The sequence below is a fragment of the Cryptomeria japonica genome, chromosome 10, assembly GCF_030272615.1.
Source record: "Cryptomeria japonica chromosome 10, Sugi_1.0, whole genome shotgun sequence".
Taxonomy (NCBI): Eukaryota; Viridiplantae; Streptophyta; class Pinopsida; order Cupressales; family Cupressaceae; genus Cryptomeria; species Cryptomeria japonica.
The window spans coordinates 156,482,232-156,509,173 of record NC_081414.1 but is presented as its reverse complement, the minus strand read 5'-3'; the positions used below and the strand labels follow the sequence as shown (position 1 = coordinate 156,509,173).

The 26,942-nt window shown below is 43.7% G+C and overlaps 1 protein-coding gene across 2 annotated transcripts in view; it reads left to right on the top strand.

The window, feature by feature from the left end:
- The window catches only part of LOC131057692 (vacuolar protein sorting-associated protein 9A), a 169,371-nt gene that overhangs the window by 69,285 nt on the left and 73,144 nt on the right, over positions 1-26,942 (top strand). For both annotated transcript variants that reach the window (XM_057991839.2, XM_057991840.2), the window contains one exon: positions 12,684-12,854. In XM_057991839.2, coding sequence (XP_057847822.1) covers positions 12,684-12,854 — 171 coding nt within the window. The remainder of the gene's footprint in view (positions 1-12,683; positions 12,855-26,942) is intronic.

Sequence of the window (26,942 nt, the reverse complement as noted above, 5' to 3'; positions counted from 1 at the left end):
CTCGCCGACCCCTCGTCACCATATCTGCCAGATAAACCTCAATGTCCTCTCCCTCTAGCCCCGATGTAGGTACAGGAAGCCCACGTGGTAACTCAAAAGTCTCCTCAACCACACCAACTGCATCCTGCTGGCCCAGAACACCTTCTCCAAGGACCTGTCCCTCTGCTGGTGCCTGCGTCTCCGCCGAGGAATCCTCCAGATCCACCACCTCAGTGGGAGGCTCTCGCCGAGGTGAGAGTACAGCTGCTCCTACGGGTGGCGTCACTGTCATCTGGAATCTCCGGGTCAGCCAACTCCCCATAGCCGCCACCGATGGAACTGCACTCAACACCTCTGACCCTCTCTCCCCCTCGGAAACATGTCCCGCGACGGGCTCCTCCAACAGGGAGGCCGCAACCGTCACCACTGCATCGGATCCTACGACATCCAGTCGCACCTGAGGCTCCGTCTCAACTATCTCCTCTGCCACGCCTCCCTGCGGTGGACCACACAACTCTGCCGTGCTATCGGTACATGCCTCGGCTGGTATGGTGGAAGGTGCTGCGGCCGGCTGCACGGGCCTGAGTGTAACGGGCGTGCGGCTCTGTCCAAATGCCGGAATCGAAGTACTGCCCGCGGACGACCCCACAAGTGTGCCAAGTGGGAGTGTGGGTGGTGCAAACAACACTCGCTCTCCGGCGGGCTCCATCCTCCCCTCGTCTGTGGCCCGACTACTACTGTCGTCCTCATCCTCTGAATCCTCGGAATCCTCTGCACTGCTAGAGGTTTCTCGCCCACTATCTGGTTCTGCTGCGGTGGTCTCTAATACTCGTTTCCGCTTCGCGGAAGAGTGTCCAATATCCAGATGTCGCCAATGCATGATAGGAGGCTCACCCTCCGCCAAGGGTCCCTGTGGCCGTACCTCCAACTCAGCCTCTGGCACTGCTTCCCGCGTAGCCTCCAAGAACAGTCCAATGGCATAGTGGGGCATGTAAAAGGTGCGCTGCTCCATCAGCAAGAATGCGCACATCCGCTCTGATAACAAGGTAGCCCAATCATAGACGACTCCGTTCATCAACCCGTTCATCAATACTATCTGTGGTAGAGCGATATCTGATGCCCTACCCGACCCTGTCAACCTGCTTTTGATGACGTCCATAATGCATCGCCAGTGACCCTCTGCGACAAAGGACCTGCGCATCCCACGACCCTTCGTGGCATCTACGATGCTCGCCAACTCTGCGGGGGTCAAGTCTCGGGACACTCGCTTAATCCAATGTTCTTTTTCTTCCCGTGTCATCTTCTTCAGTTTCAAGTCCACTTTCTTGCCATGTATGCTAGGGATGCCAAATACTCTGGTGAAATCTGCAGGTTTGAAGGATATGGTGATATCCTTCCCCAAATACTCAAATGTGCTCGTCCGTGAGCGGCTATCAAAGGTGTCAACCATATACCACAATGCTCCCTCGTACTCGCGAATGGCGAACACAGGCATCCGTATAGCCCATTCTACCCCTGCTCGGCGAAGACTTGTTTTCACCAAATTATCATCCGGTGTGTCTTGCCACCATTTCCGACATTCCACCCCATTCAATCCCTCAAAAGTGATATTCTGTGAAGTGGAGGTGTTCTTCCCTCGTGCGGTGGACTGCTGTGGTGTCTTTTTCTTCTGCCTGGCTTCCATTGTGCCACTTGCTATTCGAACACCTGAAGGGAGAATACGTGCATCCGGCTTCCTATGGCTGCTATCCTGCAGTTGTTTTTTCCAGTTTCTTTTTCCCGTAGACTCCATTAGCTTCCTGTAACTGATTCTTGATTTTAGCTGTAGTAAAAAAAAACAGCTAACTGCCTCCAGGCACCGAAGAGCGAAGACTGTGCGGTGCGTTTTTTTTTTTCACGACAGAATCCCCCTTCTTCCTTCTACCGCACGGTAGCTACCTCCGCCCAAAATTCTTCCTTTACCGCACGGTAGCTTGTCTTGCTCCATTTTATTTCCCTTCGGCGTTTTTATCTCCCTTCGGTAGGCGTGGCTGTGCGGTGAAGGCGTGGCTGTGCGGCGCTGTTTCTTTTCCCTTCGTTCGGTAGGCGTGGTGGTTGTGCGGCGTTTGTCCTCACCCTCGGTGGCTGCGTGCGGTGCCTTTGTCTCTTGCTTCGCGTGCTTCGCTGTGCGGTGTTCTCCGTTTTACCTCCTTTGCGCTTTGTGCGGTGTTCCCATCTTTTGCGCTTTGTGCGGCTTTATAACCCTCCCGACTACCACCGCACGGTGGCTTCCACCGCACGGTGGTGTCCACCGTCGGTGGTCCCACCGTCGGTGGTGCCACCGTCGGTGGTGCCACCGCACGGTGGTGTCCACCTACGGTGGTGCCACCGCACGGTGGTGTCCACCGTGGGTGGTGCCACCACGTGGCCACCGCATGGTGGTGCCACTACGTGGCCACCGTGCGGTGGTCCTTTTTCTAACTTTTTTCAATTTTTTTTTTTTTCAATTTTTTTCAATTTTTTCCGCAAAAATTTTTTCAAGTTTTTTTTTTCAAAATTTTTTTTTCGAATTTCTAATTTTTTTTTAAAATTTTTTTTTTTTCCATTTTCATTTATTGCCTGACTGCGACTGTGCGCCTCCTGTCGGGCTGCTCCTGCGCGCTTCCACCCTCTGGTGATACACTTTCAGTTTCGACCCATTGACGCCCTCTAGAATTTCCTGTCCGTCGAGGGTCGAGAGCTTAACGGATCCATTGGCTGCGACCTCTTGGATCCTGTAAGGGCCTAGCCACTTCACTTTAAACTTGCCGGGCTTAATCTCGTTCCTTCCGTTATACTTTAGGACTAATTGGCCCGGCGTGAACCTCGCCCGCCGAATGTGTTGGTCATGCCAGTATTTCCTGCGTTGCTGGGCCACGTCTGTCACCCATTGTGCCATCGTTCGTCTTTCATCCAACTTATTTAAGGCGTATAGTCTCTCTCGAAGGCTTTCCATGTCGCCTAGGTTGTTGTCAATGGCGATTCTGAGACTTGGCACCATGAATTCGATCGGCACTACAGCTTCCTGGCCGTACATCAATTGGAAAGGTGTCTGCCCGGTGGTTACTTTGTAAGTTGTGCGGTACGCCCAAAGTACCGAAGGCAGACGCTCTTCCAAGTCTTCCTTTTCCACCCCACAGGACTTATAAATTACCAACACGATGATTTTGTTGGTTGCCTCGGCCTGACCGTTTGCCCTGGGATAGTACGGACTCGATAGAGAATGAAAAATTTTGAACTCGGTTGTCAGTAGTCGAACAATATGATTTACAAAGTGCCCCCCTCTATCACTTGTCAGTTGAATCGGTATTCCGTACCGAGTGATAATCTGTTCATAAATGAATTTCGCCGTGCTGACGGCGGAGTTGTCTGCCAACGCCTTGGCTTCGACCCATTTGGTCAAATATTCTGTCGCCACGACAATGTTTCTACATCGTCGGGCGCGACTCGGTTTTAATGGACCAACGAAGTCTAACCCCCATCTTTCGAACAATTCTTGAGCATGCGCCGGGTTAAGTGGCATGAAATCTCTTTTTAATGGTCGCCCAGCACGCTGACATGTATCACAACTTGTCACCCATTCTCTGGCGTCATTATGCAGTGTCGGCCACCACAAGCCAGCTAGTAGGATCTTCCTTGCTGTCGTATCCGGTCCCATGTGCCCTCCAGTAGCCCCTTCATGGGCTTCTCTCAATACTCCTGGGATTTCCTCTTCCAAGACGCATCGTCGTAGGATCTGGTCAGGTCCCATTTTGTAGAGAAGACCATTTATAAGTTGGAATGTTCGGCTTCTTAATACAAGTTTCCGTCTTTCACCTGGTGGCATTTCCTTCGGAAATGTTGATGTTGACAGATATTCCCCCACACTCGTGTACCAATGAGGAAGGATGGCAATGCGGAAAAGATGGGTGTCCGGAAAATCCTCGCTAATGCCTTCGGCCGGCTCTCCCGACTTGATCCGTGATAGCTGGTCAACTATGACGTGGCTCCTGCCAGGTCTGACAATGATGTTGAATGTAAATTCTTGTAACAGCAACAGCCATCGACTAATCCGCCCCTGGATGATTGGCTTGTTCACCAAATACATCAACGCCTGGTGATCCACATAAAATGTGAATGGTGTCGCCAATAAATAATGTCGGAATTTTTGGACGGAGTATACCATGCCGAGGGCTTCTCTCTCCGTCGTGCTGTAGTTCCTCTCCGCGTTTGACAAGAGTCGACTTGCAAAATATACTGGGTGGTCCAGCCCGTGGCTGCCGACCTGTGCCAGGGTGGCCCCTATGGCGAAGTTGGATGCGTCGACATGTACATGGAACTCTTTGTCCCAGTCTGGGTATGTCAAGATTGGCGCACCCACCAATCGTGATTTTAACTCTTGAAAAGCCTCTTCCTGGGCCGTCCCCCAGACGTACGGCTCCCCCCTTCGTGTCAGCTTATCAAGTGGGTATGATACTTGGGCAAAGTTCTTAATAAACCGCCTATAATACCCGATGTGTCCAAGAAATGACTTGACGCCGGTGACATCGTCGGGCGCCTCCATCTCTACAATGACTCGTATTTTGTCAGGGTCCGTCTTCAGTCCAGCCTTACAGACGATGTGCCCTAGTAATTTGCCCTGAGGCACCATGAATCTGCATTTCTTAGGGTTTAGGGCGAGGCGGGCTCGTCGGCATCTCTCCATGCATTCGCCAAGTGCGGCCAGATGTGCCTCCTCCGTGCTGTAAATGGACCAATCATCCAAGAATGCTTTGAAGTTTCCTACGGACATTTTATCGAAGATATGGAGGATTATCCGTTGAAAGGTAGCTGGCGCATTGCACAACCCGAATGGCATCCGGTTGTATGCATAGACGCCATCTTCTACGACAAAGGTGGTCTTCAATTTGTCCTCCTCTGCAATGGAAATTTGATTGTATCCGGAGAATCCATCCATAAACGAATAAATTTCATGACCCGCGACTTCCTCGAGAATGGTGTCTGTGAATGGTATGGGAAACGGATCTTTAATTGTGACAGCATTCAAACACCTGAAGTCTACACAGATTCTTATCTGATCGGCCTCCTTTTTCAAGGATATCACAATGGGTGATACCCATTCACTCGTCTGGACCTTGAAGATAATCCCTGCTTCCAGCATGCGGTCAATTTCATTATTTACCCTGGCCGCATAATTTTTGTTCATTCTGTATGGCCTCTTCCGTACGGGCACGGCTCCGGGAACCAAAGGGATCCGATGTACACAGAGTTCTTGTGGTACCCCCTTGAGGTCCTTATATGTCCAAGCGAACACGTCTTTGTATTCTGTAAAAATTTTGAACGCCGCCGTCTTTAAGACGGGATTCCAGTCGTCGCCGACCAGAATATTTTTCTGTTCTGAAGTTTCTCCAAGGTTTGTAACTTGAAGTGCGGATTCTTCATACCTTATGGGCTTACTTTTGTCAAACTTGTGCGCTGGTGCGTCATCCACAGGGACATCCCCTTCCTTGTATTGTCCGTACTCTGGCGGAAACTCGTTCATGTCAGGTCCTTCAATCCCCAACATATTGCACCCGTACAATAATTCATAGTCTTCCATTTGCCAATGGAAGAGCCCTCTCAAAGAATCCGTCTCATCCTCAGAACAGGCTTGAATTCCTAAGATGCCTTCATCATTTGGTTCCTTGCCCTCCTTCCCTTCGTCGGTATCGTCTCTGTCGGACTCTGACTCCGACGCCAACTCTTCACTGACCTGTTGAGTTTTGAGGTCAATGGTATACCTTCGGCCAGCCTTTTCCATGGACAAGGTGTTTTTCTTCCAATTGTGATTTGCTTTGGCCGCCACCAACCAGCCTCTGCCGAGGATGGCGTCGTACCCCTTCTTCTTCAATGGGATGACTACAAAATTCAGGACGAATGGCTGTGTTCCGATCGTCACCTGTTGCGCCATGAGTGTGCCCAGCGGCTTGATGCTGTGTTGGTCTGCTCCCAATAAATTAAAGGTGGACGGCCAGAGAGTAGGTTTACCCAATTTTTTCCACGTTTCCTCTGGCAAGACATTTACTCCCGACCCGCCGTCGACAATTGTGTCGGTCAGGATGGTGCCCAATATACCCATTTCCACCACTGCTGGGTGTCTACCATTGTTGATCGTCAGGGTTAATGGGTCTGCTGCTGTCTCGCCAAGGTTGTCCTTGCCATGTATTGGTTGGCCTACTGGGGTTACTATTGCGGATTGCAACAACGTCGCTCGCAAGTGCGGCATACTTTCCAGGAGGTCCTTCATTTTGACAGGTATCTCGACCTGTAACAGTTGGTTTATAATGTTTGTTTCTCCTTCAGAGCGAGAAGTACCCGCCAGCTTTTGTGCACCCTTGCTCCTCAACATCTCCTTCTCCAATTCCGCTCGTGCCTCCAGTGCCTTTTGTTTTTCCGTACGGGGGTCTGGATAAGTGGCTGCTTTCGTCTTGGACCTCGTTATGGCGAGTGCATCCTCCGTTTCTACATTCAATAGGTTCACGCCAGATTTGGGACAATTGCCATCATCATGGTCCCCGGGACCGCACCACTTGCAAAGTTTTTGTGGTGCTTCCTCCACCGTACAGTCTCTAGCGAAATGCCCCCAGTGATTGCAAGCTCGGCATTGTATCATCGGCCGCCCTTTAGCGTCGTATTGGATTCGGCTTCTATTATTCGTATTGTTATTATTGCCTCTTCCTCGCCTGTTGTTTCGGTAGCCGCCAGACGAGGCGTTGTTGCTCGCAGGCTGGGACGTGTCGGCTGACGCAGATGGTTCTGCAAAGAGAACCTGTTGGCTACGAGTCCTCATATTGTACGGACACTCCTTGGTAAGGTGTCCGACAATCTGACAAATATCACAAAATGCTTTTTTCGGACAAGACCCCTTGGTGTGTCCGTCGGTACGGCAGTCCGTGCACCATAACTCCCCTTCGTCGCCCTTGCTTGTGCTTCCTTTTGTTGCCTTTATCTCTCTCATCATTCGCTCCATATCTTTTTGGAGAGCCCGTACCTTCCGATTAGAGTCGTCATCACTACTATCACTTTTGTCCGAAGAGGAATCATCGTCCGTCGAGGATTTATCTTTCTTCTTCTTGGACGTCTTCTGTTCACTTTCTAAATCCATTGCCCTGTTATAGGCGTCCGAATATGAAGAAGGGGGTACTATCTTCATTTTTCGTCTAAGGGATTTCTTTAGACCTTCCACGAACCACCGTTTTTTCAATCCGTCTGCCGGCTGGTTCTCCATCTTTCCTAGCAGCTCTTTGAGCCGCCGGCTGTAGGTTCGGACAGTCTCGTCCTTCCTCTGTTTCATGCCGTAGATTTCGGCTACGATCTCATTATCGTCTCTTAGGAGACGAAACTCTGCTTGAAATTCCTTCTTTAGGTCTGCCCATGTGCCAATTTTAGCCTTATCCGTGTCCGAAAACCAGTCGATGGCTACGCCCCTCAGTGTTGCGGGAAACTGTGTTACCCAATCGTCCTCATCGGTAACACCATTCGCTCCCCAAATTGTTTCACACGTGCGACAGTGGCGGACAGGGTCTTCTTTCCCATCCCCATGGAACTTTGGAAGTTTTTGTTTTTGTGCCATACCTTGCCTTTTTACTACTGGTGGTGGCTGTTGTCCTACTCCTGATGGGTCAGATCCTATAAGGGGTGCTTGACCGCCGTGCCCCGGTGTCCCCGGTGTCCCTCCGACACTCCTGGCAGCCCCGGTGTCTTCTCCCTCTCCTGCCTCCTCCCCACTCCTTGGAGTTTTGCTAGCCTCTGGTGTGTGTGGCAAGTCCCTCAACTCCCTCAACTGAGTTTAGGTACACTCTATCCTGCGGCGGGTTTCCGCAAGTAACTCCTCCCGACTCCGTGGGTGGCCTCTGGCCTCACCGTCCCCTTCGGAGCGTTCCTCCTCTCTTCGCTTATAGCTCTGTCGCCTTTCCGCTTGCTGTTCAAGGATCAAGGCACGTTGGGCTACTGCACGTTCATCTATATATTGTTGCTTATTTTTGTCTTTATTCAGTGTATTGGGCATTAATTCCCAGACCGCTTTAATGACATAAAAAGTAGAACACTTTTATTCATTCATAATGTGGTAGACAAGTTTATGCCAACAATATGACATAATTATTACAATAAGTGTTCTTTATTCCGTCCCGTATGGCTCACGGTTCAAATGCCCCTGGCGCCATCTCGTTCTGCTTCCCGTTCCTCGTACTGTTGCAAAATTTCTTGGCGTCGCTCCTCCCGGGCAATCTCCTCCAGGCGAGCTTGTTGTGCCAACGATGCTTGTGCTAGCAGTCGAGGGAGATGGTTCATCAACTGATTTACCTCCGGACTCACTTCCAACGCTGTCCACACGGCACTTGGTGGGACTCCTGCCTCCGCCGCCTCTCGTCGCACGTGGGTCTGAATGGCTACTTTGAGTAGAATCGAAAATTCTCTCGTCGCAGTGTCTTCTCCTATATAGAGTTCTGTTTGGGCATCGTCGCCCTCCGGATTCACCTCACCAACGGGTAGGCCCATTGTGTCTGTGCGCCATCCGTGTCTCCGTGTCTCCTGTTTCGAGTTCGTGTCGGCAGCGGTGCCAAATGTTTGCCTCACTGGGTAAACAGGAAGAATACAGAAACTGAACAGCAATGTACAATGCAAATATAAGAGAAGTACCAGAATAAGCTTTCCATTAATGTCAAAGGATGTTCATAATATATCCGTCGTCAACATTACATTACATCTGACACGGCTAACATTACCTCCCAACACCCGGAGGTGATACAATATATGATTGCCGAAGGGGTGCGACCCAACCGTCGCGACTCCAACTACCTACCCGTCGGCTAACTAACTATTGCTAATTAACATTACTAACTATACACTTTTTCCCGATAACATCTTTCATGGTGTTTGTGTTATAGGCTGCAAGGTGGGGCTGTCCTTCATTGGATCTCCCTACCTTGTCTGCATCAATACTATTCAACTAAAAATCTAATCTTCCAAAAAGTATCCTTATCTCTTACAAGAGATGAGTTAGAGAATAAGTTAAATAGAAGACTTCAACTTTATTTTTTAGAACTGAAATGTAAAATAGAATAAGTCAAACTGCTTGAACTATTTTCCAACATGTTCACATTGAACCTATGTAGAAGTTCCTATCCAAGCATAAAACTAAACACATTCTGCATTATGGATGATTGAAAATGGTCATTGATAAGGGGACATGTTTTGATGATATTGGCTAATTGTATAATAAGTAATAGCCAACTTTAATAGTCAAAATCTAAGTTGTTGTTTCTTGTACGGGAATGGGTTCATGATATGGGTATGCTGGTACAACAATTTTTTTTCTTGGGTATGGCACACATACACATATATATGAATGCATATATATAAATGTATGTATGTATGCATGTATATACACAAAAAACTAAAAATATACAAAATTGTAAAACTAAATACACTTGATAGTATGATACTTCATCATTGATCAATGCCAAATGCCAAATTGGTAGTGATAAAGATAAATTATAAATATTAAATGCCAATTGCTCATTTTGAGGCTTCATCTTTTGTGCCTAGGGAGCACCCTAGACACCCTGGGTCCCCTGAGCATTCCCGGGTGAACCCACGACAGGATGCTCTCAGAATGGGTTCGGGATTGGTTCCTAGCATACTCGGTATTAGGTCAAAGTCGACGCGTTTTATCTTCTTTCCAAAGTTGCTAAAAGGAAATAAGATGCTTATGCAGAAGTAAAAACATCAAAGTGAATTCAAAGGAAATAAGAGCCTAAAGCAATAAAAGATTTGATTAATTGTTTCTTCCATTGTTTTATTCTTTGTAAAAATTAAGGAGAGTAGAGACTTTGTCTTCTCTCCTATCAGGTGGTATTTTATATTTTGTTTGATTTTTTAAGTGCAATTTTCCTAGTAAAAAAGCTTCAAATTGCCACCGTTGGTTGAAAGTGTTGTAAGATTTAATATGCTATTACTTTTCTTCTGCAGATTCTATTTAATTGTTTAAATAGGTTTCATTCCTTTATACATGCACACTTATACTAATGTCCAAACAATTAATTTGTGTTGCTTCCTGTTTCTCTTGAATTAAATATTATTATTAAAATACTGGACAAGATGTGGCAACCAAGAAAGCTTATTTTACTCAAGGACTATGTTCCACAGAGTCTAGGGATGAGGGGACAATGTGATGAAGGGACAGTGGGGGGATGATTGTAATGTCCCCTATTAGGAGATAGCCCATTTTCCAATAATTAAACACATCCCATTATACTTATTATATTTTGTTATGCATTTGTTAGCTCTAGGGAATAATTAGCCTAAATCATACAAGGGATAATCAACATAGCCAGGTCTAACCCCTAATCAATCCTAATGATCAATCTTAGCAGAGATTGGAAAGTATCTTTGTTAGGGCGCCAGAAAACCATCCTTCACAAGTAGTGCCTTTGTATGATTTTACATATGCCCATTCCACTGCAGGCCTTGGCCATTGCCTTTGTATGATGTAGCACATGTCCATTCCACCGCAGGTCTTATCTACCATGTGGGGTATTAATACTGCCTTTCCCCAACAATTCCACATCCAATCCTAGCGTAAAAGCAAGGATCAGGCTATGAGTATGCTAACTTCTCATGTATTATTGTAATATGAATATTTATGAAATTAAGTATGACTGTCATACATATTGCAGTCTATATTAATATTACCAGTAAATTCTGCATAAGACATTATCAGGCTTCATATACTAAGCATACATATTAAGCACATCCCCATGCATCCAAGAACAAGGATGTTATTGCCTGTAACTTAACAATAGTTCTGATCTGATCTGATCTGATCCATGGTGATGTCACTAGATGCTTTTGATTCCTTTCCTTTATATTTCTCAATGTGAAGAGTGCAACTCTTCATTACTTCTGCCCTTTGAAAGGGACACAACCTTTCACAATCAGATCTGCATTTCTTATTTAAATCAGATCTACACTTCTGATTCCAAAATTATCCCCCTTAAATGAGGTTGTCTTCTCCCTTTTATATCTCATGTTTGAGGGAGTCACAACCTTTCATTTCATGCCAATGAACATTCATTAATTTAATTAAAATTCAATTATATTTAATTATATTCTTACATTTTAAATTTTAATTTTATTATTATCATTTATCATTACATTGTATTTCAAAGTGGGTACATTACAATGGTGGCAGTGGGATGTGGTTGGTAGAGGGGTCGAAACCAGACAAACCTATATGGCACATGCCATTTTCACAACTTTATCACCATGTTTTCCTGTAAAACCAGTCCTTACTATAATTATATCTTCATTCTTCAAAAAACTAGTAGTGAAGCTAAAGAATCTAACTAGTCTAAATGATGAGAGCTATGCAATTTTTGAGGTTTCCACAAAGACTTGCAGCTTTCTCTTCCTCTTGCTCTTGCTCTCATACTTCTAATTTTTGCACACAACCAATGTAGACTTGGCTAATGCTTACACTCTTGCTATTGCTTTCATTTTTTCTGTCTTAAGATTCTCACCCTTGCAGCCTTTCTCATTTTTTGGTGATTACTTTGGGTGTGGGTGGGGTCTATAAATCATTGGGGGTAGAGTTACTGGCACAAACATTTTTTTTTTAATTTTAAAAAACTCTTTTTGAGCTGAATGAAACAGGCGGATGCATGGGTGTTTTTGGTGTGTTCAGGAGATGTAGCTGAGATCTTTGAGGGTCTTGGGGATTTTCTGGCATCTCCTTGCAGTCCCCAAAACAAGGGGACACCCCAGGGATGTCCCTTGACAAGCAGTGGTGGTGGCAGGATGGCAGGGGACATTTCCCTGAAGTCCCTGTCTTTGAAACAGCTGGGTTTTTTAGGTTGTACCTGTCCCTGTGGAACACTGCTAGTTGAGAAAGGTCCCTGGCAAATAAACTTAAAATAATGAGATAGGTCCTATTCGTGAAGAAAAATTTCTCCTGGAACAGTTTGTATGCAGACTGGTGACTTATCCAGAAGCCTCAAGTGAACTTCAAGATGGATTTTGAACTCTGTACAAAGAGGTTTTTTAATCCCTATGAATTTTCTGGATATGTCCTATGTGAATTAGTTTGGATCATGTGCTGAGATTTATCTGTTAGCTTTTCAATTGGAATTCTGGAACTTGTTGTCTGATGCTCTTTTACAATCAATAAAGAGTTCAATGAGTTGTCTATCTGTGAGAACTGATAGTTGCTGCTTAAATTAGGCTTCATTTGTAACATATCTAATTTTCTTTACTTGGATATGGTATGGATTAGGTCACCTGAGAAAGAAATACAAATTTGGAAGAGAAAATAGGACATCATTCAGGTCTAAGATTATGTTAGTGTTTTACCTTTTCATCTTTTCAAATTCAGAGTTTTCTACCAATTGGATGAAATTTACTTCCTAATTCATTATGGTATTTAGAAAATGTGGGGCATGTTGCTCGTGATGCATATCATTGTTTTCTAGGTTTTCAAGGAATCTAAATGTATTTCACTGATAAATCATATTCAGGGGATGCGGACGAATTTTGTTCCTCTGCCTCCTAACAAAAAAATATGAATTTGTGGTTTTAATTTTTGGCAATTGGATGCACCTAAAACTATAAAAATGTTCTTTTCTTTTTTTATTCTTTTTCTTGACTAAGTGGTTTGATACTTTTTGCAGGGTTTAGAGAAATATCTGATGACTAAATTATTCAATCGTGCTTTTGCATCATTCCCTGAGGACGCAAAGCATGACCAAGAACTTTCAGAAAAAATTAGCTTGGTGCAACAGTTCATCCGGCCAGAGCATTTGGATATACTCCCGAACTTTCAAAATGAAACATCCTGGCTGGTATGTGTTTTTCTTAAGATATTGTAAAAAGGGAACTGGGTTCATTTTAAAGTTTGTTTATTTAGATGATTTGTGCTATATTATATTGCTAATCATTTACAAACATTTTTGCTCATTTACTTATGGAAGAACAAGAGTCACAACATAGAATCCAATTATTAGAAACCACCTCTACACTAGAAGCCAACTATGGAAGACTAAGAGTCACAACTTTAGAATTCCATATTAGATGTCCCTTTGGGATTTGAACTTGGATCTCCACAATGAGAACTCAATGCTTTAACCAATTGAGCTCAACTCCTTGGACCGATTTGTGCTATATTGAAAATAGTACTGTAGTTTTATCATCTTGTGTAAAACTATATGTTTTAAATTAGTTGTTCACAGTTCATGCAATTTGTTGTGGATTATTGTTTCAATTTCCTTTATTCAGGATTTCACTTTTTCCTTTAGTCATGTGCATACATTGTTTTATGCTATTTAATTCTAATCCTGTAGCCTTTCTTGTGGGCTGCTCTTGATTCAATTAATAAGATAATAGTGCACCTTGTCTGACTTTGGATTTGATCAATCATAGTCGAACTTTTGTGGCAGAATTATCTGTCTTTAGTATGTATGGTAAATTTGAGCCTTCACTTGTGCACAACCATGCAACTATGTACAGAGTGCAAATATAGGAAATGGAACGAGACCTTTTCTTTTATTCAAGGGAGAACATTAATAATTTAATTTTAATCCTGTAGTCTTTCTCATGGGCAACTCTCAATTCAATTAATAAGAAAACAGTGCATCATGTCTGATTTGGCTTTGATCAATCATAGCGGTAACATTTTTTTGCAGAATTACCTTTGTTTAGTATGCATGGTAGTTTTGAATCTCCATGCTCCACTTGTGCACAACAATTATGCAATTATGTACAGGGTGCAAATACAAGAAATGGAATGAGAGCTTTGCTATTATTCAAGGCAGAACAATTCTGGTAGATTGAACCAATAAATTATATATGTAACAGACCTATCTTTTGCAAGTCATTTATTTTATGTGGAAGTGGATAGCAGTGAGCAATGAATAATGTGAAATGTTGAACATGTAGGAAAATTATCAAAACAGTATATCTTCTGCCCTACATTATAGCAGTTCTACAAGTTTACAGCTAGTATGCATACAATCCTAAAATGTTAGGGAAAATAAACATTCTTATTTGACTCCTACATTCAATTCTGAGACAGAGCAGAGACTATTGATATTGAGGGCAACCGAAGAAATATCGTTTCTTTTTGCTCAGGAGACTGGTTCATGTGAATGAAAAACTTACAATGAAGTTAATGGTTGGTCAAACCTAATGTTTAGGGAAATGGGCTGAATTTTGTATTTACTCATGAAATCACATCTCAAATAAAATACTTAGGGTAAAGCCCTTTTTAATAGAAACTTATGTGTTCTGGATTAGATTGCAATTCACAAGCATAAGAAAAAATTCCTCTATTGAAGATAAAACATTTGAAATGTTAAGTTCAGATATAAAGATGAAATCTCTTGTGGGTCTGCAATTTCATTGCTCAAGAAGAATGATTGACATGTTAAAAATTGCTACATTGTTTTCTGAAAGTGAGAAAAGTTGACATTGTAATGAGCCACCCTGTTTGCTACTAATTTTTTTGCCTTTTCCACTATGAGTATTTTCGTGAAAATAGAAGCAGACCAATCATTGTCACAACATTGCAATTTCCCCACCAGGGAATGCCTCTGCTGTCGCCATCAAAATCATATCATTGACACTTAATCTCCTAGTGTCAACGGTAAGGTTCTGAACACACCAACACCCCCAAACCACTATATTTAATAAGGCATCATGTGAAAACATGCATACCATCTCCATGTAGTATCTACAGTGACCATCACTCACTAGAGTGGAAGCAACATATAAATGAACCATGCCTGGGAAAACACTCACAACCAAGCGCCCTAAAGCTTGCCAAGGCTCAAAATTAATTTGCTCATAAAAAGATGTCACCTTAACCAATGTGGAAATGTAAGGACAGTGGTAACCAATCTGAAATCCTACTGAAAACATAGGAGAGATGACTATGGAAGTGTTGGCGGCAATATTGTACACGGAAATAAAACTAGTTAATTAAGTTGTAATTGTGTTGGTTAGTTGGCAGCCGAGGGGTGGTAGTTGCGGTGCGACGGTTGGCGCTCGCACCCCCTCGGCATCTTTATATACTTCGGAATGTAACTTGTAAAGGAGACACTTATGAATGGAATAACATCTGATATATTGCATTTGGTATCTATGGCATTATTATTCTGCATTATGTGTTTTATCTGTGTGCTTTAAGTTATTCACCTGAGAGGGCAAACATTTGGCGCCGTTGCCTAGACGTACTCGGGAACGGAAGACGCGGATGGCGCACGGAAACGATGGGCCTACCCGTTGGTGAAATAAACCCAGAGGCTGATGACACGTGAACAAAACTTTACACAGGAGAAGACACAGCAACGAGAGAATTTTCAATTCTTCTCCGATAGCCATCCAGACCTACGTCTGACAAGAGGCGACGGGCGGGAATCCCACCAAGTGCCATGTGGACAGCGTTGGAGGTGCGGGATGGCGCCAGACCAGGAAGGAATTGAACCTTGAATCTTCAATATTCAAATAAAAGTGTCATTGACACGAGTTGTATTGGAGGAAATGAATTAATAAAGACGTGTTTTGATTCATGTATTGTGAATTATGGAAATGTGCGATGGTTAATGCCAAACCTATTGAATAAGGATAGAAATAAAAAAGCGGAAAAGGACGAGTGGGAGGCTGCGCAGAGGGCCTTGATTCTGGAGTAGCAAGTAGAACGTAGACGAAGGTTGAGGCAACTTGCCGAAGGACGACCTGCTGAAGGGTGGCCCGAGGGGAACCAAGGAGGTGTCACGGAGGGTGCAGAAGCCGATGGAAATTTCTACGCGTCGCCAGAAGATTGTAGGACGCGGAGCCACGAAGAGTTTCTAGAAGAAACAAGGTTACGGCGAAATCTAGTTGAGGAGACTCGGGATCAGTTTAGAAACTTATCCCTTACACCACAGAGTGAAGATCACCAACAGGAACCAGGAGTGGGCGCAGGTGAGAGCGAAGGGGAGGGCAACTGTATAGGTGTAGGTGCCACACACGATAGGCAAAACACCGTACCCCCAGTCGCCCACGCAGGACACACCACCGACGCCAGAGGAAGTAGCGCAGGGCCATAGACACAGGCATAGCCAACCCTAGGAAGACGACTCGGGAGGGCGAGTAAACAAAAATTGCCAAAGTTCACAGGGGACGGCAAGGAAGACCCCTTACGGCACTGCCATACATGTGAAACCATTTGGTTCGCTAATGGAGTGACAAACCAGGATGATTGGGTACAACAGTTCCCAGCCACGTTACGTGGAGTTGCCATAGATTGGCACTCCGATGTAGATAAGCAAAAAGTGGCCACGTTGGCCAACTTACAAAAGGAATTCACGGAGGAGTTTCGGTTGCTCCGTGATGACAACGAAATTGTAACGGAGATATACAGTACCAAACAAGGTACCGAGGAGACAGTACGTGCATACAGCAGGAAGCTGAAGGAATTGCTGGGTAAAATGGAAAGCCAACCAGCAGATGGATTGAAGAAACGATGGTTTGTTGAAGGATTGAAATCCTCCCTACGAAAAAAGATGAAAATTGTACCCCCGACGTCATATGACGACGCCTATAATAGGGCGATGGACCTAGAGAGCGAATACAAAACGTCAAAGAAGAAGAAAAGTAATAAATATTCATCTGACGATGATGAAGACTCTGATGGGGAAAGCAACAGCAATAGCAAATCGAGTAAAAAGGTGCATGCTCTCCAAAAGGACATGGAACGAATGTTGAAAGAATTCAAAGCCATGAAGGGGAGTACAAGTAAGACTGAAGAAAACGACATGTGGTGTACCGACTGTAGGAGTGACGGACACACCAAGGGGTCCTGCCCCAAGAAGGCTTTCTGCAACATTTGTTAGATTGCGGGACATTTGACAAAGGAATGTCCCTACAATATGAAAACCAGGAGCCAACAAGTTCTCTTCACGCAAGAGCAGCTGGCCGTCGGAACTTTGCAAACCAACACAACGACATCATTTGGAGGTTACCGGGACAACAAACGCGGTGGCAGAAGGAATAGCAACAATAACAATAACGGAAGCCGTATCCAGTATGACGCCAAGGGCCAGCCAATTATCCAATGTATGGCCTGTAATCAGTGGGGGCACTTCGCCCGTGATTGCACAAAGGAAGCCACCCCTCAGCACCTCTGTCGATGGTGTGGGCCAGGCGACCATGAGGACGCAAATAGCCCACAGGCAGGGGTTAATCTCCTCAACATTGAGAAGGCTGAGAAGACTGGTGAGAAAGAAGTACTGGCGATCACCCGCGCCTAGACGAAAAAAGCCACTTATCTCGACCCCCGTACGGAGAAGGAGAGATTATGGGAGGCAAAGGCCAATATTGAACGTGAGATGATGACCGAACAACGGGACAACGAGGTGGCGAGTACATCATCCCGTACAGAAGCGGAAAATAACATCATTGGGCAAGTACTGTAGATGGAAGTACCTATAAGGGTAAAGGACCTTCTAGAAACAATGCCACAGTTAAGAACCGCCATTTTTAGTTCCATACAAACCACTGTGCAGGCACCTTTGCGTGCCACATGGGCGGAAGTTCCGGTCAGCCCCTCGACTGACCCAATGTTGTTGGCCTTAAATAGTGGTCAGCATCCTGCTGTAGTAGAGATGGGAATTCTCAGGGCTATCCTCAAAGACACCATCGTGGACGGAGGTTCAGGGGTGAATGTACTGCCAGAGGATACGTGGAAGAAGCTGGGGAAGCCAAAACTATGGCCACCCACGTTCAACTTGGTAGGTGCAGACCAGCACGACATCAAGCCACTCAACACCCTGATGGCCCAGCCAGTCACCATCGACACGCAACCTTTCATACTAGATTTTGTGGTAATCCCACTCAAGAAGAAGGGGTACAATGCCATCTTAGGCAGAGGGTGGCTGGTTACAGCAAAGGTGAACCATGACTGGAAAAAGAACACCATTGATCTGAGGACCCAGGTTGTTGACGAGGAACTGACATCATCTTCGGAATCGGAGGGTGAAGGAAAAGGCTACCCGAGGGACGAAGGACGGGGCTACAGGGAGCCCAACGACGAAGGGATTCTCAAACTAGGAGAATGCTCCGAGGATGAGACAAGGTCATTGAACGGGCTCTTCCACTGGCAGATGGAGGATTATGAAATGTTCCAGAGCTACAGGCTTGAAGTAGAGGAACCAGAGCAAGTAACAGAGGAGGTGTACCTGCTAGAATACATAGAATATTGGAAGGGAGACGCCCCAAACCTTGATGACGTAGATAATCCGAAGATCAATTGTGTTGGCAACGATTGGAACCTTGTGTGGAAGGCCGCAGCTTTCAAAATCTTTATTATTCTTCTTCTTCTTATGCACGGGAAGGAGACCGTGGTCCTTGTAGAATTTGTGGTTCCAGGTCTTCGGATGGCCATTGAAAATAGATTGGCCACCAACGAGCCCAAATTGAAACCCTACCATGCGAAGCGCGCAGGGGACCCGAGAGGCCGGACGGACACCCAAGAGCCCGGAGGGGGACCCGAGAGGAGGGAAGGGGACTCGAGAGGCCGGGCAGGCGACTCAAGAGGCACAGGACCACAGCAGGAGACTCTCGGGCAAGGAAAACTGAGAAGGATGAAGGGCGATCCCAGCGGCATGGGACCTGAGCCGAAGACTCAACAATTAGATTATATATAATGAAAAAAAAAAACAAAAAAAAAAACAAAAAAAAAAACCACCGTACAAAAAAAAACACTCGTACGCTAGGTGACTGTACGGCATGGGAAAAAAAAAAAGTCGTGGGGCCACCGTACGGTGACCACACCGGCGGTGGAACCACCGTGCGGTGGGGCCACCGTGCGGAGGACACCGACACGCCGCACTTAAAACAAACCCCCGCACCATGTAGCCCACGCAAGGAAAAAGAAGGAGAAGGAAACCCCGCACCACGCTAAACAAAAAACGGACGAAGAGAAAAAAAAAACAAAAAAAAACGATGACGACTAGATTGAAAAATTATTCGATGACATTTGGAGCCTGGACACTGAAAATATTGGAGTATAGAAGAAGGGTTTTGACACCATAAAATATCACAGAAATGATGCGTGCCATGGACTTTCGTATGGTTCTAAAGGTTGTAAATTGGTCTTGGCGGCGGGGGCGTTGCCCCTTGACCCTGCTGGGGCGCTGCCCCAGACCCCAGTTTATTTTTGAGCTACAGTACACTTGTTGGAGTTGGACGGAGGGCATTAGAGATGTCACGAGAAGTGTTGTGGTTGTTCGTACTGTGAGAAAGAAGCCTACAGCTAAGCATTGGCGGGGAAGCCATAAGCCGTAGAGGGAGACGAATTTGGAGGTTGCGAACAAACAGAGTTTGAGGGAAGGCATTGTAGGTCTGCGCAGTTGTATGACACTAGGGAGTTATTCAGTTCAGTTTTTAGCCTTTGGGGAGTGTGATGGAGGATTTGAGGTGTCTCCTAGCCTTTGTGCCAGCAGGTTGTGGCCACCTCCAGGCAGGAATGGTATGCTTTGAGGAACTTGGAGTAGGTCTCGGCTGGACGTGAGGTTGCCTTGGTGGATGCAGAGAGGGCTTGGGAGGAGCTGACCACCAGGTTGGAGGCAGTACTAGCGTGAGACTTAGCTTAGCGTACCCAGGAGTTGGATGCTGAGAGGGCAGTGCGGGTGGCTATCGAGGACAAATTGGCTAGGGAAGACAGTATCATTTGAGTAGTAGTTGGTGGAGGCTGAGACTGAAAAGCATGTTTTGCAGACAAGTCTGGTTTAGGCGTCAGCAGTTTTGTTAATGTCATCTCTATTTTGTATCAAGTCGTCCGGAGATGACTTCTTTTCTTTTGGGGGGGATGATGTTGGCGGCAATATTGTACACGGAAATAAAACTAGTTAATTAAGTTGTAATTGTGTTGGTTAGTTGGCAGCTGAGGGGTGGTAGTTGCGGTGTGACGGTTGGCACTCACACCCCCTCGGCATCTTTATATACTTTGGATTGTAACTTGTAAAGGAGACACTTATGAATGGAATAACATCTGATATATTGCATCTGGTATCTATGGCATTATTATTCTGCATTATGTGTTTTATCTGTGTGCTTTAAGTTATTCACCCGAGAGGGCAAACAGGAAGTAGCAATAGAGTCATCTCCTATGATCAAGTCACCTCTACCATCCAGACTCAACCATGAACTACTCAACTGCTGGACTGAAGAAACCATCCAACTCATTTGCAGTTCAGAATCCGAAGTCATGTGTTAGCTGGTCGAAAAGTGGGCAGCAGCACTAACTCTGGAAATTGACCCACTATTCCAATCCCGAGTCAACACCTCATGGCTGGAAACTGCACTTGGGTCCCAAATCTTGTAATCAATTCCACTCTCATGACTGAAACTAGAAAGAACTCACTCATCCAACTCGAAGAGTGGATTATCAAATGTCCAATCGGCATTAATCTCAAAAAGAGGGTTGTGAATCAACTGAAAATTAACTTTATCCTTATGTTCCACACAAACATTCTGGTGATCCAATCTCCTAATTTCATAATTTATGGGACAATGTGCAAGTTCAAACTCCTCCTGAAGCTCCTCCATGACTTGATTGATCTCCTTGTCCATTTCTCTGTTCTGCTTTCTGAAATGTTTGGCCTCATAGAGCTGATCTTTTGCTTCAAGAAGTGTCTCTTGGACACTTTACAAAGCAAGCTTCATGGAATCAAGCTCAATAGTGAGCTCACTAACCTCTCCCCTTAACTACTTAGTCATAGACAAAGTCTCATCTGCAAACTTGGTAGCTGTATCTCTATCATGCATCACGTGTAACTTCCATAGTACTCTTGGTGTCACAAAGATTAATTTTTTCAACACGGCTTCTAATGTCATCAAATTTAGATAAAGTGTGCACTTCATTTTCCATAGACAACAAAAACTGATTTTCCAATCTTGTTTAGGCAAGGATAGGGAACTGTTGTTATGTTGCACACCAAAATCAGAACTTTTGTACTTGTAATCAAAGTCTCCAAGGCTGTCCCTAATCACTTGTGCCTCTTTCTTATCATCCTCAACAGTGTGCTGTGGATCCAAAACCACAAGATCACTAGGTCTCTGCTCAAGATCAGCTACATGCGATGTGAAATCAGACTTTGTTTCAAGATCAAGAGCAACATCATCAATGCCATCCTCCATGCATAACTGTCTAGATGAAGTTAGAACAACACTACAATCTAAAGGAAATTGATTGTGAATAGGATCCTTGTTATACTTAGGTGCCATCACACATGGATCCCAAGTGCTAAACGGCTGATTGCTTGTTCCAGTAAAAAAGTGCTCATCGTACTCCTCATGATTGATTGCCTCTGTGAATAAATTATTCTCCAACTCATAAGTACTCAAGTCATCATAAGCATCTTCACCGAATAAGATAGGGAATCGTTATCATTATTTGATTGGAGAACATCATCATACATGCTCTCAACATGCCCATCATCTAGAGGTATATAAATGATCTCAACTATTCCATAATTTGCACTACTGTTACAGCTTCATTGGGAAGCTTTAAATGTGTAATCGAAGCTTCTGTTTTGTCACTATTGTTGCACACATCCTCATCCTTAGTAGTTGCATGCATAATCAAAGAATCATCTTGGAGCTCTGTATCACATTCCTCATGCTCCAAAGCAATCTCTCTATCAATTTTTTCTGCATTACTCTCCTCAATATCCAAGAAAGGTTTCAGTTTTCCTCACATTGTTTGAACACTTTGTTGACCGACTCATAAGCAGCTTTAGAAACATCTTTTCTTGCCTCAAAATAGCCAACAACACAGACATAAGGGGCTCCCAAATAGTATCACTCTCATTAATATAGATAGGACCATAATAGTCTTAATGGCTGCAGTAACCTTCATCATTGTGTTCTTTCCTGATTGTGACCAAGAAATGGTAAAGCATGCTACGTATTAAATCATGTAATTCCAAATCTAGCATAATGTTACTCAATTTTTCCTGCAAATGCTTTTAATATGGCAGGCCTTCTAAAAAATTGATGACTTCTGATGTCCCCAAGATCATGGAAGCTATCAACAATTAGTTGGATTACCTCCTTTATTGTATTATCTTCATAAGGTCCCTATGGTGCTAAAATTCTCATGATCTCCATCAAACAGGCAGTAACCAACAGCCTTATCTCACCATTTGAATGTCTCAAGCACTTGTGTTGACTCAAAGTAGTCACTGAAGGAACAAGAGCTAACTGCAACAAATCAGAAGGCATCTCCCCTACAATAGTCAAACATCCTTCTAATTGGATCAGAGTGTTTAGAACAACTTTCCTTGTTTGAGACTCTAAATCGAGTTTATTACCTGTTTCGTAAGGTATGTTGGCCCACCACCTTCTGTCCTTTGATATCATGTTTCGATCAGAAAATCAATTTTGAATCTGCCCAACAGGCTGGCAGGAAATTTTATGCTCCAATACCACTGTAATGAGTCACCCTGTTTGCTACTAATTTTTTTGGCCTTTACCACTGATTAATTTTGTCAAACAGTTTGTTTGTATGATCTGTATGATGTTCTCAGTCTTTTTATGTAATGTCTGATCTATCTTATTGCAGGTTATTTGGCTGATTGTCTTATTGTTTTCAGATTTTATTCTTGAACTTATTGGAATTGTATTGTATTGCAAGATAACAATATAGATTAGATATGTCTAACCATAAAAACTCAGAACTTGAACAACAAATTAAGAGAGACAAGAAGAAATTAAAGTTTCAATCTGACCTATATTGCCGAGTATCAATTTCTTCAACATACATGTATTGACTTAATTTTAAGAACTTCCAGATGCTGAAGATGGACGGAGAATAAACACAACAGCAGTACTGAAAACTACAAGCAAAATAACATCCGTTTACTTGTTTCAAACTGCCTCTGCTATTAATGAATCAAAGAGCACAACTCAGCACTCAGCAGGGAGGAACCTCCTATACACTTCACGTGTGTTGGTGACCAACTATACATCCAAACCTCTCAAATCAGCTTCTACATTCAATCTGGTATAACAATGGTGAACACACAATCAAGATACATAAGTACAAAAATAACTGCCCAGTTGCATATGCCTTTGCTCAGTCCCGTTGATGTGTTTTTTTACACACATGCAAACACAAAATAAAATACCATAAGTGTCTTATCCTCTCTTGAACAAAATCTCTCAAATGCCGAAGATTAGCTTAAGGATCACTTGAGAAGACTCCAAGGTTCATGAATGTAGGGTTACTACGCGTGGATAAGCTTTGTTTGTTTGATGTGATTATGTTGGAATCACAAGGGGACTTACATTCGAATGCCTGAATGCTTGATTTGCTGAAACTTAGGTCCTATCTACTTGATTTAAAAAAGGGGGCGAAAGAGGTAGGGTTTGACAGAGTCTATACTAGGTCTTAGAATGCAAGTAGATAGATGAATGACTAGGTGGAATCCTACCAAGCTAGGTCTCACCATCAACTTGAACAATTCGACACAAGCTCAGTGCAATCTTCTAAGGACGTTTCAAAGATGTTCGAACCAATACTACCAAACATTGATCACCATTCAAGTTAATGCATAAACAATGAGTATAGGACGATTCGAGGTTAAGCTCATGCTATACCAGTTGACCACACAAGGCACACTTACAAGCAACTAGAGGCTAGTGGTATGGATTAGGCGGATTCCACATGAATACATTCAACAAATTCCTCCACTCAATCTAATCAACATAAAAGCAAATTGAGAAACAAAGACTATTCGAGTTGTTGAAATAATGAATCAAAATTCACCATAACTTAAATGAAATTCAATTGTTCTTTACAATAAGTCTTGGCAATAATCTTTGCCTTCTCCTAATCTAACCTATTAAGTATTGGCTAACTATTCACTATTAACCCCTTTACAAGTGAAGAGTCTGAGCCTTTTATAGTGCTCTCAATACAATTCAACGGGTCAGATCAATTTGAGATCAATGACCAGGATTTTACAATGAAAACCCTAATTAGGGTTTGTTACAACAAACTCTCCTTAGCCAATGAGAAAATTACATTCAGCGAATGTGGACCAATAGATGTCAGGGGTAGTGTTGACGTGTATTTTGTACACTATCAAACACAGAATAAGATACCCAAGGGTACCTTATCCTCTCTCGAGTAAAGCCTCTGATTGCTGAAGATATCACGAAAAAGGATCAATCAGGATGACTTCAAGGTTCTTCGTTGTAGGATCTCTACGTGTGGATAAGCACCAGTGGTCGTTGTAAATGTTGTTTCTTCAAGGGGGCCTTACGTTTTCGATTTGCAGGAACAGGATTTTCCTAAAGCTAATAGGTTCTCAAAAAAAGGTCAAAAGGTAGGGTTTGCAAGAGATGAATTCTAATCTAATCCTAAGAGTGACTCAATGTAGGCTAGACTTGATGAGATTCTACCAATTTCAGTATTGCCAAGGAATTACAACTCTACTGGAATTGATGCGATCTTCTAAGGTGATTAGTGATTTTCAAATCATCAAGAATCATAGATACTACCATAAAGATACATATCAATAGTTCAATAATGACTGAAGGTTCAAGCAATCTAGATATCTCCAATTGACCATGCAAGGCGTCCTCACAATCAGTAAGAAGCTAGTGGTTTGGAACGTGAATCTCAGCAAAGATCAAGCACAACACTTAGTCCTTCGAACTTAAATACTACTTCGACCGAGAAATGATTCAAGAAAGTAAACAACCATGAAGATAGCCACAAGAATTGCAATAAAACACCATAACTTTAATATTTTATTGATCTCAAAGCCAAAATAGACAACAATTGGTTGAAATTCTTTCTTCACTACTCAATCTTGCTACAAAATAACTTTCTTCTCTCCAAAGCTCTAACTATCTCCTTAATATCTAATCTCTAATCTTCTAATTTCTAATTTCTAATGACAAAATGAAAATTAGTGAGGGTATATATAGCATCCTCAATTACAATGAACGGCCCAGATCAAAAGAAGATCAACGACTGAGATTTTGACACCTAAACCCTAATTAGGGTTTATTACAAAAAGTCCCCTCTTAGTTGAACATTATTAAGTGCATAGCCAAATATTTAATTGGCACAAAAATCGAGGAAACATAGACCAATGATAATTAAGATGCCACCTCATTTTATAACCACCTCTCTTCTAGAACCTTATTCCCCTTCCAATGTTCTTTCTTAGCATATGCAACGAATCTGGACACAATTCCTTCAATCTCAGCAATAGGAATCTCGGGAAGATTCCTCATTCGCTCCTCCAAGTGGATAACCTGATCAAAGGCCTTGAGAAGAGCCGTTTCCCATCCAGGTTCGAGTTCTTTGATCTTCTCAATTAGGAGCATAGTAGTGAACATTAGATCCCGTTGCTCATCTATGATGACATTCTCATTTTTGCAAAAGATGACCTTGACTCTTTCTTCCAACTCTTGAAGGTCCACATCTGTCTCAACTTCGATCCTCCTACCAAGAATGGTACACAACACTTCAAACACCTTATCCTGAATTGGATGGATGACGCCCTCAACTTGACTGCATTTGGTGCTGATGTCCTCGAAAAGAACCTCTTTCATCTGGAGTAGAGTTGACCACTGAAGTAAATTATGAGCTCCTCCATCCATTATCTTTTCTTGTGCTAGGATCTTCTTTGGTGTTTGCCTGATTACTTGCAGAACAGGAATGATAACATCTCTAGTGTGAGCGAAAGCGGCTACCGTTATCATTAGGTTGTGGACGATCTCAAGGACTTGGATAGCTCGGTGGATTGTCTGCATCATTCTTGTTGTAAATTCAACGGCTACTGTGTGGGATTTGTTAATCCAAGAGCTCATAAGTTGAACCAAGCTCTTGACTCTTTCTGCTTCGCCAACTGATTCGAGGGGAAGTGCTTGCACAAGAGACACTGCTGGATCTTGACGTCCTAGGGGCTGATTGAGATGGCTAAAGTAACCTCTCCAAGCACCGACTTCTCTCTCAAGCTTTCTATTCTTTTCCATTTCTTCCTTAAGCTTGTCTTTAAGTGCTTCAAACGAATCGGTTGCCTCATCCAATGCCTGTTTAGCAGTGAGTGGACCAAGCTCAAATGTTTCTACATCATACTCCTCTGCAAGAATTTCACCTTCATACGTGTCTACTACTGGTGTAGCCATCTGCAACTTCCTAGATCCTGCCTCATCTGTGATCATTTTGGACATCTTAGTGGCCTTCTTCTTTGTTACCTCTTGAGAATTCCCTATAAGACTCTCTAAGTCAATCACATCCTCTTCATCCTCAATTACGATCACCCTTGTCAATCTCTCCTTTAACCAATCCGGAATGGCGGATTTTGTCTCTTTAACTTGTATTTCCTTAAGCAATGGTTTGTCTTCTCGGAGAGGAGATGTCACTTCATCATCATTCTTCTCTTCATGTAGCTCATCAACTTGGGGAGATCGACTTGACGAATGCTGAGGTGTCTGCCTCCTTTCAGGTTTATCATTCTGTACCATCAACTCCATAGATTCATCAACCTCAGGCACCGTCTTCTCTTCTCCTTCAACTTGACTTGTCCTTTTTTCATGTCGAGAAGATGTGCCTGATGAGCGATCTCGATTGGCTTCTTGCTTCTTCTTGGAGGGTTCCCTTTTCTCAGGTCTTTCTTTCCTCTTCGCACCTCTAGGATGAGAATTGCCTTCGCTTGCGCTTGCTCCTCCTTTTTCTGGTCTTTCCTCCAAAGTAAAAGTCATTGGCATGTTCTGCTCTCTTAACTTTTGATGTTGTACATCCACCCATCTACGAGTACATGACAAAACTGGAGCCATCAAAGCTCTCAAGTCCGAAATCTAATCTATCTTCACTGCTTTGCCTTCTCTGTCATAGGATGACTGGAGATGTCTGCCACCGTCGTGAGCTT